We start from the raw sequence: 20,591 nt of genomic DNA on the forward strand, positions 1-20,591 counted from the left end.
CGCCCAGAGCGCGACCAATCAGCTGCGCCCAGGGGGCCGTTGCCACCTCGCCTCGCAACCAATCAGCTGCAGCCAAGGGGGCGTGGCCACGCCACCTGGCTTATATAGCCGCTCTCAAGGGGGCGTGGTTACCTTGCGTCGCAGCCAATCAGGTGCGTCCAAGGGGGCGCGGCCACCCGCCTCGCCTATATATAGGGGCCCTCACGGGGCATGGCCACCCCGCCCCCGCGGCCATTTGGCTGCGCGGCCGCCGCGGGGGTTGATGGGAACGTGGCGGCCTCCTCCACTTGGCGAAGGCGCGTCCCACAGCGCGCTAAATCGCGAAATAAAGCGCCGAACGTCGAGTTTTTCTTGGGACGGGGGATTGGAGGGAGTGGGGAACGTTCACTCGCCTCACGTTTTTACCTCAAAACTCGTCTCGGATGAACAAGGGCGCGCAGGAAGCGTCTCTCTTCCCCCTGAGGCTGTGGAGCGATGCAGAAAATACAGCCCCCAGCCTGCAGGAAACACTAAATAACACCCTAAAAATATATATTTTTTAGAATTTCTGTTGGGATAGGCACTGGAGAGAGTAAAAAACATTCACTTGGCTCACATTTTCCCCTCATATAATCACAGGCGCATAAGAAAGGTCCCCGTCTGCCCTCAGGCAGTAGAATAATGCAAAAATATACAGCCCAAAGCCTGCAGGAATCACTAAATAACACCCCAAAATTCTGGGGGGTTATTTTTTGGTACTTCATAGCGGGATAGGTACTGGAAGTTGCTTAAAACTCACCTCCACAGCTCCCAGCGTGTACAAATCACTCAAGTAGCACCCCAGAAATTGGGATTTGACATTTTTTCAACAAACTCTTAAAAACCAAACACCTCAACCCCCTTTTTTTTTTTGGATAAGCACTGCAAACAGTCAAAACCATTCACCAGCTTCACGTTCCTATCTCAAAATCCCCTCAGTGCCCTGAGGTGAACATGCACAGAGAGCACGAGTCCCCTCAGGCTTTGGGGGAACATAGAAGCTACAGCTCTCAGCATGCATAAATCGTTCATAAATGCATAAAATGTTCAAAAAACACCCCAAAAACCTGTTTGGAGATTTTTAATGGGACAGCCACGGGAAACAGTTGAAAACTTTCGCTCGCATCACATTCTCTACCTTGGAACTCCCCTTAACGCCCTGAGGTGAACATGGGCACAGAGGAAGGGGTCTCACTCCCCCTCAGGCTTTGGAGTAACACAGACAACCAGGAGGTGCATAGAAATGCTTTATTATTTAGTTTATTTGAACAAAGTAATTAAAATAAGGCATCCTGGGTGAGCGGTAAACACGGAGGCCAGCCGTGCACCCCCGCAACGGGCCGGCGGGCACACAGCCACGGCAGCAAAGGCTTTGGGTGCTGCTGGGCACAGGACACTTGTCAGGGGGAAATACACATCCCAGCTACATTAACATTAACTCCTGAGTGTTTGTTAGGAGCGTGGCTGCTCTGGAGAAGAGATCTCATGCCAGTAAAGCAAGGGTTGGATTCAATAGAACAAGGTCAAGTCTGAAAGACTGAGCTACCCGTGATGTTCCAGACACAATCTTGCCTTTTGCTACCAGAGCTTCTGAAACCCAGAGAACTACTCTATCCCTTCCAAAGACATTTAAGTTGGAAGTTCATTAAATATTAATAGCAGTGCGCTCGTATGCAGGATATCTAACTCTTTTAAATAGTGTCACTCCCTTGAAGGAATACTGTACACCGCATTTTACTTACATACTGATATCTGATTTAATTCCATATATTAATATAAAAAAAGGATTCTGAAGGCTCTCCAAAGTAGTAGGCACCTGCCCTACTTGTCACTGACAATGTCTCGAGCAATCAGCTCTTTCATTATTTCGTTGGTACCACCATAGATGGGCTGAACACGGGCATCCACAAACGCTCTGAGGGGGAAAAACACACAAAGCAAGGAAAGATTAAAAACGATTCCTCAGAACAGACATACAATTGAAAGAAGAACAGATAGCAGGTTTTATCTCTGAAGACCCCTCTTCTCCAAGTATGTTATTCCCATTTTCAAGGGGTTTCAGATTTTCAAAGAGGTTTCAACTACCTCAAATATTTCACCTTTCCAAGGTGTTGTGCCAAGCGAGGAATTTGGTCAATGCCTCTTCCCTGGTTTTGTTTACAATGTAAAGCCTCCACTATCCCCTAATTAAACAAAAATAAAAGTCTATAAAACCAGGCTCGTATTAGTTTCTCCCTCCTTTCCCTCCCATCACCTGAGTGTTAACTCAAGCGATGCCCCCATCCACCCACCCCACACATCCTGCAGAACAAGGCGCCTGCATGAACTGCAAAACCCAGGTGCCTCCTTGTTGTGAAAAAACAGCTCCTGCAGAGCTAAACTGATTGTTATCGGGGCAATTTGCTCTAATGGCCTGGCCTGTCTGATCCTGTCCAGGACTGCCAAGGGCGCTCAGTTCTCAAGGTGGGACTCAAACAGCTCGGGAGGAAAAGAAAGTGCCAGCTGGCTTCACATCCGCTGGCTACAGCCTCCTACTGCCTCCAGCTCCACTCAGGCTGCAGGCAGACAAACCACCCCTGTCCCCCTGCTGGAACCGGCCCCAGGGCTCACAGAGCTGGTGACAGCACACGGGACGATGTCAGCGTGCTTCTCCATCTTAATTCTGCTTCATTATACAGACAGCAGCGCAGGAGCAAGGCAGCATTCTCTGCAAACACGCCCGTTGCTGAGCCAAAGGGATAATACAGCCCTGCATTGACAACTACTGCACCCCCAGATAAGCAGGGGGTCGAGGACACCCTGCACGGGGCTCACTGCCTTCCAGTTTGGTAAGGCAGGGTGCAAAACACTCACAAATTACACTCGCTAAAAATATGCAGGAAAAAATTATAATAAAGCAACATTTCTTACTGTTAATGTATTTAGAATAAAAAAAATATCTAAATCCACTCAGTTAAAAAAAGAACAGTAAATTATCTGCTTACAGCAACAGCACAGCAGGGCTGTTTGTGCTGTTTTTACAATGAAACCATCCCATATTTTCTTGTTTTTCAATGAAAACAGCATCAGAAACTCTGCTTAGTGTGGCAAATGGCAGGTACACAGGAAGAAACATCTTCACAGAAACACACTAGGAAATATAACAGAATTCTATAGATGGCCCCAAAATTCATAAAGGAAACAAAAACTTGGGAATGGCAAATTCCTCTTTCCTGATGCAAATCGCTCTGCTTATTCACTTAATTAGGTGTAAAAAAAGCTGAAAGCAGCCAGTCACGCTCAGGCTTAGGCAACCTGTTATTCTGTGGTGTTACACAAGCCTGCGGCTGACCAATGTGTTCAATTTCCTTCATAAATATACATTTAATTGCAGAAAAACCATACAAACCAGCTCCCCTCATTTTTATTTTTATGTTGTTTTTTCAGTTAACGTTTTCTTCTAGGAAAGCAACTTCTATTTCGTGAAGAGGTTGACAGTAATTGCTCAACACCTTATGAATTATTTGGAGATTCCAAACAAAGCCCTGCTACAGACAGCTGTGCAGCAGGTTGCCTTTCAATAAACACGATGAGGACAGGAACAGCACATCGGTACCAGCACAAAACAACCGGCAAGCAGACGTAAATGAAATGTCTCGTTTGACTTTGCTGGTAATTTCTCAGCCTGAAACGTGCACTTACTTTGCAATTGGATACTCCCACATGTACCCCCATCCTCCGTGCAGCTGCACGCACTGAGTAGCTATGCTGTTTTGGAGGTCAGAACACCTGAAATGGCAAAGAAGTTTGGTTTTAGAAGGGTGTTATGCTGTGAGACATCACTAGAGAGACAGACGGGTTAGAAGACAAGAATAAAACCAGATCTTTTACTTTTATATATAAAATACTCTCTGTTCCAAGGGATTTTTTTCTTCCTTCATGACTGGTAATAAACAAACACTGCTCAATTCAATGTATTAAATTGTTCTCCTTATGGAAGAGCTTTTGGAGAAGGAAAGCTTTCAAAACAGACAAGCTTGTTTACCTTTCCCACAAGCCAAGATATTTTGTAAAGCAGGCTGATACAAAAATTAACAGCATCACAGGCTCCCGCTACCAACACACCAGGATGCTCTGAGTACAACACTCACCTGGGGATCATTGATTCTCCTCAATAGATTTTACAGTTTTCAGTTCAAAAAAAAAATACTATAATTTGTAAACGGGATTGCTCACTGTAAAAACAAGCTTTTAACTGCAAAATGAGATTTTAACTACAAGCGAAGTTAAAGACATGAAATAAAACACTTTCTAAGCAAACAACTTGAGTGGCAACAGAAAATGACAATTTAAGTCAATTGCATCACACGGAAGAATGTAAGAGTTCCTTCCTCCAAACCACCCCATCCAGTTAAATCCTTAACTACACCAACTTTAAGCCTGAAGCAGTGAGTTACCACAACTGCCTTTCCTAAATATATTTTCAAATTAAAACAACTTGTCATCACAACCCAAAATCTACAGACCTTTTAGTGGATATCAGAAGAGAGATGCACAAACTAGATTCACTTCTGGAATCCACAGTATAAGGAAGACATGGAACTGTTGGAACGGGGTCCAGAGGAGGCCACAAAGATGATCTGAGGGCTGGAGAACCTCTGCTAGGAGGCCAGGCTGAGAGTTGGGGCTGTTCAGCATGGAGAAGGCTGCGGGGAGACCTCAGAGCAGCTTCCAGTGCTGAAAGGGGCTCCAGGAAAGCTGGGGAGGGGTTCTGGATCAGGGAGGGCAGAGACAGGATGAGGGGAATGGTTTTAAACTGAAAAGAGGAAGATTTAGATAAGACATTAGGAAGAAATTCTTCACTGTGAGGGTGGGGAGGCCCTGGCCCAGGCTGCCCAGAGCAGGGGTGGCTGCCCCATCCCTAGAGGGGTTCAAGGCCAGGCTGGATGGGGCTTGGAGCCCCTGATCCAGCGGGAGGTGTCCCTGCCCATGGCAGGAGTGGGACTGGATGGGCTTTGAGTCCCTTCGGACCCAAACCATTCTGTGATTCTGTGTTTTACAGCTCTTCCAAGCTCTAACTCAAGTCATCGACAACACAAAAGATTTGAAGCAAAATTACCTGGAGACTGTCTGAAACACTAGGGGATAAAGGAATTTGACATGCAAGCATTTTCCAGCCCATCTAAGATGTAATTTCGTGGAAAGGAGTCACAGGGACTGCATGAGGGAAAGGGGAAATCCATAAGAAACTGTGGCACAAACAGCTGGGGAGGGTGGAGGAGTTTCACATGTTGAGGAAGCGAGTCTCCATATCTGAGCTGGCACTAGCTTCTTCCTCCTCCCACAAACCGAATGCCTCTGCTTATGTTCCTGGCACTGCTAGGTAATCCGTGCCAGGAGCAGCACTCAATCAAAACCCTCCCTTTCACCACCAATATTCCCCCAAATTCCCTCAGCATTCTCTGCTCATTTCCCCTCCACTTGTTTTCAGAAGTCTAGGATCTGTAAACCTGTGCACTGCCCATAAAATTATTTGTTTGTGTCTCATGTGGGTCTTCCTCCTATCTTTGGAAGCAAAATAAAACTACATAAATTGACATGTCACTATCTCCAATGCTCCTGCTCATCCAGCTTTCTCTGGCTGAACCCAAGTTAACAGATAACAGCTCCAAGTACGGAGCGAGGGAGGAGGAGTGCTGGCCAAGAAAGGAATGAACTGTTTAGTTTCAGCTACAGCCAAATATATCTTCCCCAAACCAGAGAGCTTCAAGCACTGGCTGGGCCAAACAGCTATTGCTAAGTAACATTAACGGAAAAGTATCATAGGAAAGTCGAATAAACCTGTGCTTTTAAAATAAAAGAAACAAAACTAAACAAAGATGATCTGAGGGCTGGAACACCTCCCATACAAAGACAGGCTGAGAGTTGGGGTTGTTCAGGCTGGAAAAGGCTGCAGGGAGACCTTTTAGTGACCTTCCAGTACCCGAAGGGGCTACAAGAAAGCTGGGGAGAGACTGTTTATAAAGACTTGTAGTGATAGGACTATAAGAAATGGGTATAAACTGGAGAGGGGCAGATTTAGACTGGACGTAAGGAGGTATTTCTTCACGATGAGAGTGGTGAGGCCCTGGCCTAGGGAAGTGGTGGCTGCCCCATCCCTGGAGGGGTTCAAGGCCAGGTTGGATGGGGTTGGAGCCCCTGATCCGGTGGGAGGTGTCCCGGCCAATGGCAGGGGGGTTGGAACTGGATGATCTTTAAGGTCCCTTCCAATCCAAACTATTCTATGATTCCAAACCAAAAAGACACCTAAAAACAACTTGCTACAGTAAAACGTAAATGTTTGACCCAACACCAACTAAGACTCATTTTTACTTGAAGCTAAAGCTGAGTCTTGATCTTGCTGCTAGTGGAAGCCTGTTTTAAAAGCCTGCTGTTGTTTCGCAATTGATCTGTTTAACCAACACCCATCTTCAACATAACCAAGACTTTTGTTGACCACACAATTAATGTTAAAGCCAGTGGTCTCTCCTGTAAGCTGATAATGTCATTATTCATCAGACAGTCATGTTATCTTTTCATTAGATCTGAACAGCTCAGTGTTTTTATCAGCAGAATCCTGTCAGGATCACGCAAGTAAGACTTCCCAATCACTGTAGCCACATACCAGTACTTTGCCATGGAAGCTGTGGCGGAGTCCAGACGTTTATCCGCATGCAGCTGCAAACAGTTGTCCATGAAAGCTCGGCCCACGCAAATCTGCGTTTTCATTTCTGCCAACTTGTGCTGCACCGTCTGATTTTGGCAGCGGACAGAGGAGGCAGAGGAGAGAAAGAGCAGAGGAGTACAGCTTGTAAGTGATATTCGAAGCAGAAAAGGGAGCGTTTCCCAAAAGTAGGTCTGTTAGAAATCACCATTTCAAACACCTTTGGCTCTGTACCCCACAAGACAGCTTACTATCTATACAATTATGTCTTTACCGATCTCATAAGAGAAAGTTAGCGCCCTTTACTTTGAGATCAACTCAAAACGTGACCTTAAACAAAATCTGAAGAGCCTGAAAACAAATTTGTGGAGAAAGCAGAAGCGGCTGCAGTCAGTGCTCTGTCGCTCTCTGCTCCCTCTTGTGGGGAAATGTCCTTCTACACTGCAGAGCCACTGATTTACCCAATTAATAACATGCCATCACCGACTCAATGCTTCTTCTATCCATTCAGTTCTTCAGAGTTTAAGACTCATGCAAAGAGACACAAGCAAATCCAAAGGAAACTTTACATGAACAATCAGAAGGCTTTTCCATACATGGTTCTGTCATGTGGGAAAACTGTTTCTAGGTGAAAGAGGTAAGACCCATCGCTATGGTTATGGAAAACCAGGCCAGGTGGGCATCTGACCATCTTCCGGTAATTCTGGAAGGGAGGGGAGAAAAACATCACCCCAGAACGAATGTTTTTCTAATCTCACGGTTCTAAAACAGTACAGAAAAAATCTTCTTGCTTCCCTTGACAATAATGGACTCGTCTACTTTTACAGAGAAAAATCTTCTATTTCAAATGCTGTGCTAAGTGAATTAACCAAGGCAGAGCTTTGATTAGAAAGGATTTTTGGCTATATGCATATTCCAGACATCGGCAACAAAAAAGAAGCTGAAAAGGTATGCAAGAACGGATTATTTTGGTAAAAATAAGATAATTTATGAAGTTTAATGGCCACCTGGTGGCTGGCAGTGGGCTAGCCTGAAAAAGATCACTTTGGAGGTTTCTGCAAAGTGAACTGCTACAATTTGGAGGCATCCCTTACCTACATTATAAAAGGCAAAAATCTATGCCTTTCGTGTTAAAGCGGCACATTACACACACCAAATTCCATCTGAAATTACAGATTTCTGAAAACTAACTTTAAAAACAGATGAAGATCATAATTCCTTGAAAGATACCAGGTATACCAGTCTCTAGATTCCAGTTCTGCTGCCATTCACAACAAAAGACTGGATTTTGACACAGAAATTCTCAAAACATAGAAATGTTTTAAAAAAAGAGAGGCAGCCAACACGGCTATAAACTGGAGAGGGACAGATTTAGACTAGACATTACGAAGAATTTTTTCACCATGAGGGTGGGGAGGCCCTGGTCCAGGTTGCCCAGAGCAGGGGTGACTGCCCCATTCCTGGCGGGTTCAAGGCCAGGTTGGATGGGGCTTGGAGCCCCTGATCCAGTGGGAGGTGTCCCTGCCCATGGCAGGGGGTGGGACTGGGTGGGCTTTATAGTCCTTTCCAACCCAAACTATTCTATGATTCCACAATCCTCTAACCCTTATGAATCACTCCTATCCTACAAACCCATCCCGCAGGAGCAATGCCTGCTCCAGCCCCGCAGCTGACGTGGTTTTCAGGAAAGCCGTGCCATCGCAATAGTGCAGAAAGCAACAACTGCTTTATGGCTGCAACTGAAGAGCATGGGCACAACTGCCTCGAAACACAATTAACCACCGCCGTCAGGAGCGAGTTGTGCTCACAGAGAACGACGCACCAGCTCTACACGCAGCCACTGAAACACCCAGCAGGCTGCGGAATCTCATTACGACACCCAGAAAGCCGATGCAAACACCTCTGCAGGCATTCAGGCAGCAAGGGAGCCCCTGCCAGCATCGGCCTCAAAGCTTGTCTTTCTGCAACGCATTGTGTGCAGAGGAACGCGGGCCCAAGCTCGTACAGGAACACACGCAGGTGTAACAGACCCCGTGACTCTGTGACCTCTGACAGCACAACACAAGCCTGAAAGCAACAAGGTCATTTTTCTTCATTGATACGGTTTCTGGCTGCACATTTCACTTCCACGAGCAGCGCTGCAGGGTGATATCCCTGCATAACACACATCAAGGCTACCTGGGTGTTAGGTTTTTCCTTATTTTTGTTTCTCAAAAATGAGTGATGGGCATGAAGGCAAACAGCAGCCGCTGACCAACAGCACAACCCGTGCAGTGAGCCCTCTGAAAACAGCCCGGTGATTTTCATTTGCCTGCTGTTTCACAGACACCGAGGTAAAGCAAAATCCGCACGCTGGAAGCTGTGAATGAGCCTCTTGGTTTAAACCTACCTGCAAGTCCGCAATGGTCTTCCCAAAAGCTTTTCTTTGCTTCACATAATTCCTTGTTTCTTCAAACATGAATTCACAACTGGCAAGAGCCATATCAGCAATGAGCAGTCTTTCCTTTTGAAACACAATTAGGGAAGCCAGTTACACCAGCCCGAGGTTTCTCTGTATCAGAAGCACCGCTGGGACACAGCTGTGCAGAGCTGCTCGCTGAGGGAGGGGGCAGAAGGCACACTCGGTATCAAACCAGACACAGCATTACCGGAATTAACGAGTGCATTAAACACCTCCCTGTTTGGGAGTTTGCTTTCTAGTCTGCTGGGTGATGTTGTATCACAACAATGACTCAAAAAATAGCTACAATAAATACAGGACGCCTACTGACCGAAAAACTCATGCAGAATTCTGTTTCAATTACTGGTCTTCACTGCCCAGTTTTAACAACAGCAGTATTTAACAATTGCAACAGGACACCTCTAGAACTAAACAAAACCCACAAACCAACCTAGTTGTTTTTTCCTTCCTTTAAAGGGTATAAACTGGAGAGGGGCAGATTTAGACTAGACAGAAGGAGGAATTTCTTCACAATGAGAGTGGGGAGGCCCTGGCCCAGGGAAGATCTGGCTGTAGCTGGTGGGATATCAACAGATTTACCCAGCGCCCACAGAATTGCACTTTTAGCACTGGGAGCTGTGTACTTGGGTTAAAAAGCAGTAACATCAACACATGTTGCCTATAGAGATCCTGATTCTGAGCCCACAGTGGCTCCCTCTGATACCTTATCCTCCAGACTAAGGCAAATCCTTCCTACAGAGGGCAAACACTCACATTCCGCTTACCTGAGGGAGCTCTGCCATCAGATAATAGAAGCCTTTGTTCTCTTTCCCAAGCAAGGCACTGGCTGGCAACCGCACATCTTCGAAAAACAGCTCTGCTGTGTCCTAGGAGGATTTAAAATGCCACAGTTTATAGTCTGACATTCTCACCTCTTCCTTCCTCTTCTTTTGCCCCACTTTTCTCTTGCTATTGTACACTTTAACTTGAAATGACAGAGTCATTTAAGTTGGAAGGGTTCTTCAGAGGTCGTTCAGTTTATCTCCTACTCAAAGCAGCCCTAGCGAAGCGAGAGGCTGAGGGCCCGGTCCAGTCATGCTTTCCCAAGCTCCATGGCCTCTCCGGGCTCCTGTTCCAGCATCTGATCACATCAGGATGATTTTTTTTTCTTAATACCTACTTTCCCTAATGTAACTTGTGTCCCTTGCCACTCCCCCTTTCACTGCGCTCCTCTAAGAAGAGCCTGGCTCCCACTATCTCTACAGCAAATCACTAGACAGCTAAAGACACCGGTAGGATCCTTCCAGGCTTCTTCAGAGTGAACAAACCCAGCTCCCTCTGTCTCTCCTTGCACATCACGTGCTTCAGAGTTCCCTGGGCAAACTCAGCAAACATACTCTGCACATATATAAGAACAAGAATAGCACTACGGTTCTGATTTATATGTATTTAACTAATGCCAGGCATGGAGTGGTTTTAGACTCCCTCCAAGCCTGTCACGTGTTAGGGGTTGTAAGAACTCACTTGAGCTTTCAGGCCGATTTTTTGCAGCTTGCGTCCTTTGATGAAACCTTTCATTCCGTTTTCCACCAGAAAAAGGCTGATCCCATGAGCAGGAGATCGGGCCTCCCGGTTTGTAACCGCGACCACGATCACCACGTCGCTCATCCAGCCATTAGTGATGAACACCTGCAACACATACAACTCAGAATAAAGCAACGAGCTGGGTGGATGGAAGTTAGAAGAGACCATCAAGCAGCAGAAAGAAAAATAGCATTGATATTTTCACAGCTGAACTGAAAGGCAAGGTTTAAGCATCCAGAAGAATTTTAAGCTTTAAGCTTCCTGAAATAACTGTTCTGGAACAAGGAATTAGTTTGAGAAGCACTGTGTGGGTCAGAAGCATGGAGTTAATGAATGCACAGATCTGTTTTTTTCCTGTCCCGAAGAAGGAATATGGCATCAAACATAGATATTAAATGAACACAGAGGTTCTCTCTTCTCAAAATTAAGGATAAGCAAGGGATAACATGCAAAACTCTCAATGGCTCCTTGTTCTCATCACCTGAAACTCTTCTGAGGCCAGAGGTCTCTATCAGTACCAAGTGACCAGCAGGAGTACAACCGCAGGGTGGGGGAGAAGAAGGAAGATCAAGACATTTCCTAACTTTATAAACACCCAGTTGAACTCGCACTTCCATGAGAACACTATTTCTGCCTTCCTGCATTTTTGTTATGGCCACGAAAGAAGAGGTTAATGCCACCAGCTTTGCAGCGGCTTGACAACACACGCAGCACATCTGATGCAGTTGGGTTTTGTCCTCCTAAAAGCAACCAGCAGGCTCCTAAATATAGTTTCCACAGCTTGCACTGTGCCAACATGAGTTTTTACTTAGGCCACATAAGATTTCACAATGGTTGCACGTATATTTTGCTGTTCAGCCTCAGTAGTAAAAACCAGCCCTGGTCCTGTTTATTCTATGCAGAACATTTTCCCCCCTCATTTCTTCCCGGTTTAAAGGAAAATAGGCCTTTAGGTAGGGTTATTTAAAAGCTACAAAGAGAACCTGATCAAGGCCTTGCACAAACTGGGCTGTAAATGCCAGCAATGGAAATATCTTAATTCCTATTAAAAAGGGTAAATGGGGAGAAAGCTCCACAACATAACCCACAAAACCAGGAAAGTGAAAGGACTGGGGAGAAGCACTAACAGTGGTGGAAATGCCTTTAGTTCCCCAGGAGTGGGGCACCTGTCTGCACACTTACCTTACTCCCATTAAGAATCCAGTCACTTCCATCCTTTTTAGCGTACGTTCGTACTCCCTGCAGGTCACTAAAATGAAATTCAAAAGATCCTTCAAGAAACCATTCCAGAAGCCGCAATTTTTATTTTGTACTGGGTGGAACTCGGGATAAGGTAGATTTTATTTGGTCCAGACACAGGCTCAGTGAACGTGCATGCAAGGACAGCAAAATGTGGAGAAATAGCTCCAAGTACAACACAATGTGGAAAGGGATGATAAATCCATGCAATTGCACAAGAGCACGCAGTCCCGTGTTCCTGTCTCTGTTGTGAATGTGGTGTAACACAAGCACTGACACCCACAGGTCAGTGTCCCTTGCGCCGATACCCCCTAGAGCACAAATGCCTGACAAAGCTGCACCCTCTAAGCTGGCTCAGTCCTGATGAGGAGTAAAAAGCCCCTGGCAATATCCACCACTGGTAGAAGCGTGACACCAACAGGTTTCACTCCTCCCCTGTCCCTCCCTGTCTGGAAACTGGTCAGATCAGCTGTGTCTACTCCGAACATGTGCTGTCTGCCCTTCAGCAGTGATTGGCAAGGAGGGACATTTCTCTGCTTGAAAGGATTCAGAGGAATGAAAATAAGGTGTTCTGTCCAACAACAAAAGCTAATAGCAAAGTCAAGCCCTGTTCACAGAGGTGTGTAATCTTCTCCTGACAATGTTTAGTATTAAAAGTGTGTTCCCGTGACAAGCAAATCGGTGACTGTAAACTCAGACTATAAAAGAAAATATGAAGCACATTTGCCCAAAGTGGGATGATTCTGAAGTGGATTTTGAGGAAGCATCTTGATGTGATAAAGCTGTAATAAAGTAATCTGTAAGTACCAATCAGTTTTGAGGTGATATCAAATCTAGGATGCTGTCTAGTCAGTGAGAAAACCACATAACCAGAAGGGGAAGGAATTCTTTCACCGAGAACATTAAAATGCACTGGTTTAACACTTTGCTCACCTGCCAGCACCAGGTTCTGTCATGGCAATAGCTCCGATACACTTGCCCGCCACCATTTCAGGGATAAAGCGTTTGATCTGTTCTTCAGAACCATAGTTTGCGATGTAAGGCATAACTATATCTGAATGGAGGCTGAATCCTGGGCCAGAGCAGTTAACGTACATCCTTGCAAAGAGGGAGAAAAGAAAAGAGTCCAAACTGAAGTACTGCAAAGATTAAAACACTGAATTTCACACAGGTACCGTTGACCCAGCGATGCAGAAAGCCCCATCACACAGAAGTCTCGGACATAATCTGAGCTTGTGGCACTTGCGCTGTTATTTATAGAACATACTTTCTTGAGCCAAATGAGTAACCTGCCAGATCAACTGAAATGCCTCCCCCAGCCACAAAGTCCTAGCAGTGCGGCACAAGGACACTTGTTACTTGAACAACCACCCAAATACTTAAAACAGGAGGGATTTACAGTGATTTACACACACCTAAACTGTAATTTCCATGAGAAAGATAACACCACTTTCTGTAAGCAAACATATTCCACCATGGGGACATCTTCAGGAAAAAATAAGCTAGCATCACCAAATTCCTCCTGAAGTGACGAGTACTTACTGCTCCTCCCAGACCACAGCAGAAGAGAGGATGTCCGCTCCGATGCCTCCATGCTTTTCAGCGATGGCAACACCCAGCAACCCCTGCTGTCCAGCCTTTGTCCAGAGCTCCCTGCTCACCTGGCCGTCCTTCTCCCATCTGCAAAACGAACACAAGAACGCATTAAAGCCCCTACGTGCTGCTGTTTACTTGCAACAGCTGCTGCTTCACACTAGAGTGTCTGCAGCAAGGTTCCACAGCGCAGGACGAGGCTTTTTGTCTCCACACACACAACATATGGGGCACACAGACAACTATTTCCCAGCCTAGCAGTGGTGCCTTAACAACAGCTTTTCTGTACAAGCCCGCAGACGCTACTGGCGTTACAGGGGCAGCAATAGTACAACAAGTTTAAACTCCTGCTTCCAACACGCAACCTGACATCTCTTTAAGCCTTGTTATGAAAAGTGGTGCTGCCTACTGGCATGAGTACCGGATCAGGATTTAGGAGATTTAGCCACAACCATCTGGATAATTACAAGCTGGTCTCTATCATCCTGACGTCCCACTGTCCTCATGTACAAAATGGGTCTAACACAACAGGATCTTTCATGAAAGATTTCAGCTCTACAAATGAGAGAGGCTTTGTAAGAACCAAGCATTGATACATCACTAACTTTATATTTACATCAGTCCCCGTGCACTTATCCTACACGTTTAAGCTCATTTCCAGAGCTTTTCCTCCTACACTAGAAATCCTAAATCTCTCTCATGACTACTTCACCCGACACCAAAGCTTTGCCTCCTCACAACAATCCACAGCTGCATCCACTGATGCCACACGTCTCTTCAGAGCAGCCTAGCCGATTCACACGCTGGGTCTGAACCCGCCTTGTTTACTGGGAGCAGAATGGTTCATAGGTTGCTGAAGTGATGCAAGAGCACAAGTCCAACTTGTTCTAGCCTCGAGAAAATCAGTGTGTCAGCAAGCTAGCAAACAGGATCTTCAGCAACCTTGAGCCGAGCCAGTACCTGTCTTAGGAGTTGTTCTAACAACAGATGAGGCAAAACACCTCTTTCTGTGGACAGAACATGATTATACAGCGGAGCAGTGTATAACTTGGAGGTCATGGTGCCAGGATGAAATAAGCAGTTGCCTACAACCCAGTTCCCACAGCCTCCTGCTGCTCCTTTCTGCTCCAGAGACATACCGCCCCACCTACTCAGCTGCTTGTGTGTACACACCTCGAGCTGTAGCAGGTAACTCATCTAGCAGCGATTTAAGATCGAGTCCTTCACCACCCCCGGTGTGCTTTCAGCAATACTTTTCAAGTTAAAATTGGTTAAGACTTTACTGCAGCTTAATACCGTGTGTTCAAAAGCATGTTTTGAGTTAATATGTTTTCTTTCCCAACTACAATGTGATTGGCTGTAGCTAAAATAAGGGCAAAAGAAGCTCTAGTTCGATGAAGTCTGACACTTCTACTCTGTGCAGAAAACCACACGTACTTCCATAGAAGCAAAAAAAAAAAAGGTAGAAATCTACACAAAGATATTTTGTTTCTTGCTAATATATACCATCCTACATGCATGGCATTTAGAAAACCTACTGCAACGTAACCTAGACACAAGTATTTTTTTGGATGACAGCATAGAATCATTTGGTTGGCAAAGACCTGTGAGAGATCATCAAAGAGCAACAAAGCTGGTGAAGGGGCTGGAGAACAAGTCAAGTGAGGAGCAGCTGAGGGAACTGGGGTTGTTCAGCCTGGAGAAGGCCAAGGGGAGACCTTACCACTGCCTACAACTACCTGAAAGGTTGTAAAGAGGCGAGTGCTGGTCTCTTCTCCCAAGTGACAGGACAAGGGGGAATGGCCTCAAGCTGCAGCAGGGGAGGTTCAGATTGGACATTAGGAAAAAATTTTTCACAGAAAGGGTCTGGCAGAGGCTGCCCAGGGAGGCGGTGGAGTCCCTATCCCTGGCGGGGTTTGAAAGACGGGTAGATAAGGTACTTAAGGATGTGGTCTAGTGGCAGATACGCATGGTTGGACTTGGATGATCTCAGAGGGCTTTTCCAAGCTGGTGGTTCTATGATTCTACGATCGAGTCCAACCGTACCTGTCCACTACTCAGCCAGCAGTAAAAATACCATGGGAACTGAACTGCCTCCCTAATCCTATCCCTGAGACAACACTATCGGAGTCAACACCTACAAGCAGGGAGACTTTTGCTGCAACTCTGCAAACTGAGTTTGTCAGCTCACAGGCTCAAGATGTAGATGTCAAACTGCCCACATTGGAGTGCAAAGAGTGCAGTGCATCTTTATTACACGTCATCTTTTCCCACGTGATTTTCACAGGCACATTTTAATAGACTAAATCTGAAGTAGAACACTTGTCAAGTACCTTGTTTATGCTGTCGTAATAAGAGTAACATGCAAAAAAAGTATTTTGGGGGAAAAACGCATATTATTTGGCAAACCAGAATGTTGAAGAGGCATCTTACTCTGCATGAAAAGGCAGCACTTCTTCCTGAAAGAACTTCCTGGCACTCTCCCTGAAGATATCATGATCTGACGTGAAGATCCTCCGAGTGCCGATATCAATCAAACTTTTAGCAGAAGATGGTTCAGGGCGCTTGGTGCTGTGCTGCTCGGCTTGCGCAGGGCTAAAAGAGATGAGTGAAAGCATCAGTTAGGATACAGGCACCTCTGTTTGCATCACCCTTTGAAGAGGAAGGAAACGCCCGTGTTGTTAAGCATGGTTTGCATCCCTGGTACAGCACACACTTGGGTCCAAAGGGCACCCACAATGAATATAAAGACCTAACAGACACTGTACGTCACTGGGCGGTGAAAAGGAAGCAAAGCGAGGCTGGTTTGTCCCTAATGCTTCAAATAGATTAAAAACAATAACACACAGGTAAAAGGATAGCTTCTGTTCATCGGCGATGCTAAAAATCATCACTGCCTTCTCCTCGGGCCACACAACCTCCAAAATGCAATTTGGCTCAATTGAAACTTTTCAATTGAGGTAACTTGTCAAATAAGTAAACTTCACTCTGGGTTTTGCTCATTCTGTACTTGCCTCCAAATCTGCAAATCCACAGCACAGAAAACTTACGCACTCAGAAGAGAACATGGATCTGCCTGCTCGGAGGGCTCAGTAATGCTGTGCAGTCCCACCGAGCTTGGCCTTGCCTACGTTTCCCTGCTCCGTTACGGACAGGAAGGTCATTATGCCCTGTCACATGAGGTTACTCGCACTCCTCCTGACATCGAGGACTGAATGTCCCCAAAACACAGGGAATGTCCCCTTACTCCCAGGCATATTTGGCCGAAAAGAGGAACTACCACGTGTTTGCTTAATATTTTGCACTGGTGAGCACAGGTTTCCTGTGCCAGGCTCACAGCGACTCACCCAAAAGCACCACTTTATTTTATAAGATGATATTCAAGACATCGCCTGCATTGCTCCCCCACCCCAAAACTTTACCGCCCACCTGCATCACACTCTCCCATGACCTTGACCTCCCACAAGACCTTCACCCCCATCTGCATCCCCCACCTCCTCAAGGCCTTGATGCTCCCCAAGACCTCGACACCCCCTCCAAGACCTGACCTTCCCCCTCCTATATTGTCCCCACACCCAAGATCTTGGCCCTCCCAAGACCTCAACGTTCCCCAAGACCTTGATGCCCCCACCTGCATCTCTACTCATGCCTGCACCACCCCCCGCAAGACCTTAACACTCTCCCCAAGACCTTAACCCCGCCAAGACCTTGCCCCACCACCTGTATTACTCCCCCCTCCCCAAGACCTTGATGTCCCCCAAGACCTCACACCCACCCCTATGTTGCCCCCTCCCCAAGGCCTCCCCCTCACCTCTACAAGACCTCAACCTCCCCTCCAAGACCCCCTTCCCCACTCCCAGACCCCCTTCTCCCCTCCAAGACCCCCTTCTCCCCTCTCCCAAACCCTCTTCCCCTCTCCCAAACCCTCTTCCCCTCTCCAAGACCCCCCTTCCCCCCTCCACGACCCTCTTCTTCCAACACATCCTTTCCCCCTCCAGCACCCCCTTCCCCCCTCCCAGACCCCCTTTCCCCTTTCCAAAACCCCCTTCTCCTCTCCCAGACCCCCCTCCCCTCTCTCAGACCCCTTTTCCCCCTCCAAGACCCCTTTTCCCTTCTCCAAAACCCCCTTCCCCTCTCTCAGACCTTCTTCCCCCATCCAAGACCCCCTTCTCCCCTCTCCTAAACCCTCTTCCCCTCTCCAAGACCCTCTTCTTCCCCTCTCCAAGACCCTTTTCTTCCCCTCTCCAAGACCCTCTTCTTCCCCTCTCCAAGACCCTCTTCTTCCCCTCTCCAAGACCCTCTTCTTCCCCTCTCCAAGACCCTCTTCTTCCCCTCTCCAAGACCCTCTTCTTCCCCTCTCCAAGACCCTCTTCTTCCCCTCTCCAAGACCCTCTTCTTCCCCTCTCCAAGACCCTCTTCTTCCCCTCTCCAAGACCTCTTTCCTCCCTCCAACACACCCCTTCCCCCTCCAGCACCCCCTTCCCCTCTCCCAAATCCCCTTCTCCTCTCCCGGACCCCCTTCCCCCTTCCACGACCCCTTTTCCCCCTCCAAGACCCCTTTTCCCTTCTCCAAAACCCCCTTCCCCTCTCTCAGACCTTCTTCCCCCATCCAAGACCCCCTTCCCCTCTCCCGGACCCCCTTCTCCCTTCCAAGACCCCCTTTCCCCTCTCCAGGACCCCCTTCCCCTCACCAAGACCCCCTTCTCCCGCCCAGGGCCCCCTTCCCCCGCTGCCCGGACCTGGCTCTGGCCGACAGCGCCCTGGCCGCTGCCCTCAGGCCGCTCAGCCGCAGCAGCCACCCCGCCATGCTGCCTCCGCCCCTCACCCGCCCCGCGCCTGCGCCTCAGGGGGGGCGGGGACAGGGGGCGAGGCCTCTCGGAGTTGTACGGGTGAAATACCTTTTATGTTTGGATTATTATTATATTTCTAGGGGAGGTGTCCCTGCCCAGGGCAGGGGGGCTGGATCTACAAGGTCTTTAAGGTCCCTTCCAACCCAAACTATTCTATGATTCTGTGATTCTACATCATCTTGCTCTCTCCAGCCGCCTGAGAGGAGGTTGTGGAGAGGAGGGAGCTGGGCTCTGGTGAGACCGCTCCTTGAATCCTGTGTTCAGTTCTGGGCCCCTCACCTCAAGAAGGATGTTGAGGCTCTGGAGCGAGTCCAGAGAAGAGCAACGAAGCTGGTGAGGGGGCTGGAGAACAGGCCTTATGAGGAGCGGCTGAGAGAGCTGGGGGTGTTTAGCCTGGAGAAGAGGAGGCTGAGGGGAGACCTCATTGCTCTCTACAACTCCCTGAAAGGAGGTTGTGGAGAGGAGGGAGCTGGGCTCTTCTCCCAAGGGACAGGGGACAGGACGAGAGGGAATGGCCTCAAGCTCCACCAGGGGAGGTTTAGGCTGGACATTAGGAAAAAATTCTTCACAGAAAGGGTCATTGGGCACTGGCAGAGGCTGCCCAGGGAGGGGGTTGAGTCACCTTCCCTGGAGGGGTTTAAGGGACGGGTGGACGAGGTGCTGAGGGACATGGGTTAGTGTTTGATAGGAGCGGTTGGACTCGATGATCCGGTGGGTCTCTTCCAACCTGTTGATTCTATGATTCTATCATTCTTCTCCCAAGTGACAGGGGACAGGAGAAGGGGGAATGGCCTCAAGCTCCGCCAGGGGAGGTTCAGACTGGATATCAGGAAAAAACTGTTCAGAGAAGGGGACACTGAGCACGGGCAGGGGCTGCCCAGGGAGGGGGTTCAGTCCTCATCCCTGGAGGTATCTAAGACAGGTAGACAAGGAGCTCAGGGCCATGGTTTAGAGGCAGACAGGAATGGTTGGACTCGGTGATCCAAGAGGTCTTTTTCAACCTGGTGATTCTATGATCATTTCTACCGTTCTACAATTCTATGATTCGACTATTCTACCATTCTATGATTCTGTTATTCTACCATTCTATGATACTATTATTCTATGATTCTACAGTTCTATGATTCTATTCTACAATACAATGATTCTATTACTCTACAGTTCTGTGATTCTATTATGCTATGATTCTATGATTCTATTATTCTACAAGTCTACAGTTCTATGATTCTAGAATCGTAGAATCATAGAATCACCAGGTTGGAAGAGACCCACCAGATCAAGTCCAACCATATTTTAATTACATACATAATGTATTGTGCTACCTGTGCGGATTTTTTTGTGGTCAGGAAAGTATCTGTGAGAAGAGATAACTGGAGCCAAAGCAACTAATCCTGACATGATAAAATCTAGAAAGTATAGAGCAAAGGTAGTTTCAATTCCTGTTATTGAAAGAAGTGCCCATCCTTCCTTGCTTCTATGATTGTTGGGTACAATCTCAGCTGGTAGAAGATAGTAAATAAAGGCTTTAGGGTATCTGCAGCAATGAGGAGGGCATGATTAACACTTAGATCCTGTAATAAAATCATAGAATCACTAGGTTAAAAAAGACCTCTTGGATCATTGAGCCCAAACATTCCATCTGCCACTAAACCATGTCCCTGAGCACCTCGTCTACCCATTTTTTAAGGGATAGTGACTCCACCATCTCCCTGGGCAGGCTCTGCCAGTGCCCCATGACCCTTTCGGTGAAAAATTTCTTCCTGATGTCCAGTCTGAACCTCCTTCGGCGCAGCTTGAGGCCATTGCCCCTTGTCCTGTCCCCTGTCACTTGGGAGAAGAGGCCATGTCAGGTGGCAGTGGCGGCTGCCCCATCCCTGGAGGGGTTCAAGGCCAGGCTGGATGGGGCTTGGAGCCCCTGATCCAGTGGGAGGTGTCCCTGCCCATGGCAGGTGTGGGACTGGGTGGACTTTGAGGTCCATTCCAGCCCAAACTATTCTGATTCAAAACAAAGCAAATTGACAAGGTATTTTTCAAAACATTGTCATTTTAAAATGAATAATTTACAGGGAGACGAGTTATATGTAATCTGTTGAGAGAATTTCCATGCTCTGGGTGTTTCTGTGTATCGATCCATACTCTAAAGCTCTTGTAATATTTTTGAATACATGATTTTATCATCTTTCTT

General features: G+C 47.2%; 2 protein-coding genes across 2 annotated transcripts in view; both read right to left on the reverse strand.

The window, feature by feature from the left end:
* LANCL1 (LanC like glutathione S-transferase 1) overlaps positions 1-20,591 on the reverse strand; it is a 94,007-nt gene that overhangs the window by 17,650 nt on the left and 55,766 nt on the right. The window lies entirely within an intron of this gene.
* On the reverse strand, positions 1,253-18,378 carry ACADL (acyl-CoA dehydrogenase long chain). Its single transcript, XM_069860616.1, has 11 exons — positions 18,296-18,378; positions 15,990-16,151; positions 13,506-13,643; positions 12,897-13,061; positions 11,907-11,973; positions 10,665-10,829; positions 9,926-10,027; positions 9,090-9,203; positions 6,662-6,789; positions 3,700-3,786; positions 1,253-1,933 (listed from the first exon to the last, which is right to left on the reverse strand). The coding sequence occupies exons 1-11, from the start codon at positions 18,361-18,363 to the stop codon at positions 1,840-1,842; spliced, it is 1,290 nt and encodes a 429-aa protein (XP_069716717.1). The 5' UTR covers positions 18,364-18,378; the 3' UTR covers positions 1,253-1,839.

The sequence above is a fragment of the Phaenicophaeus curvirostris genome, chromosome 7 (assembly GCF_032191515.1).
Source record: "Phaenicophaeus curvirostris isolate KB17595 chromosome 7, BPBGC_Pcur_1.0, whole genome shotgun sequence".
Classification (NCBI taxonomy): domain Eukaryota; kingdom Metazoa; phylum Chordata; class Aves; order Cuculiformes; family Cuculidae; genus Phaenicophaeus; species Phaenicophaeus curvirostris.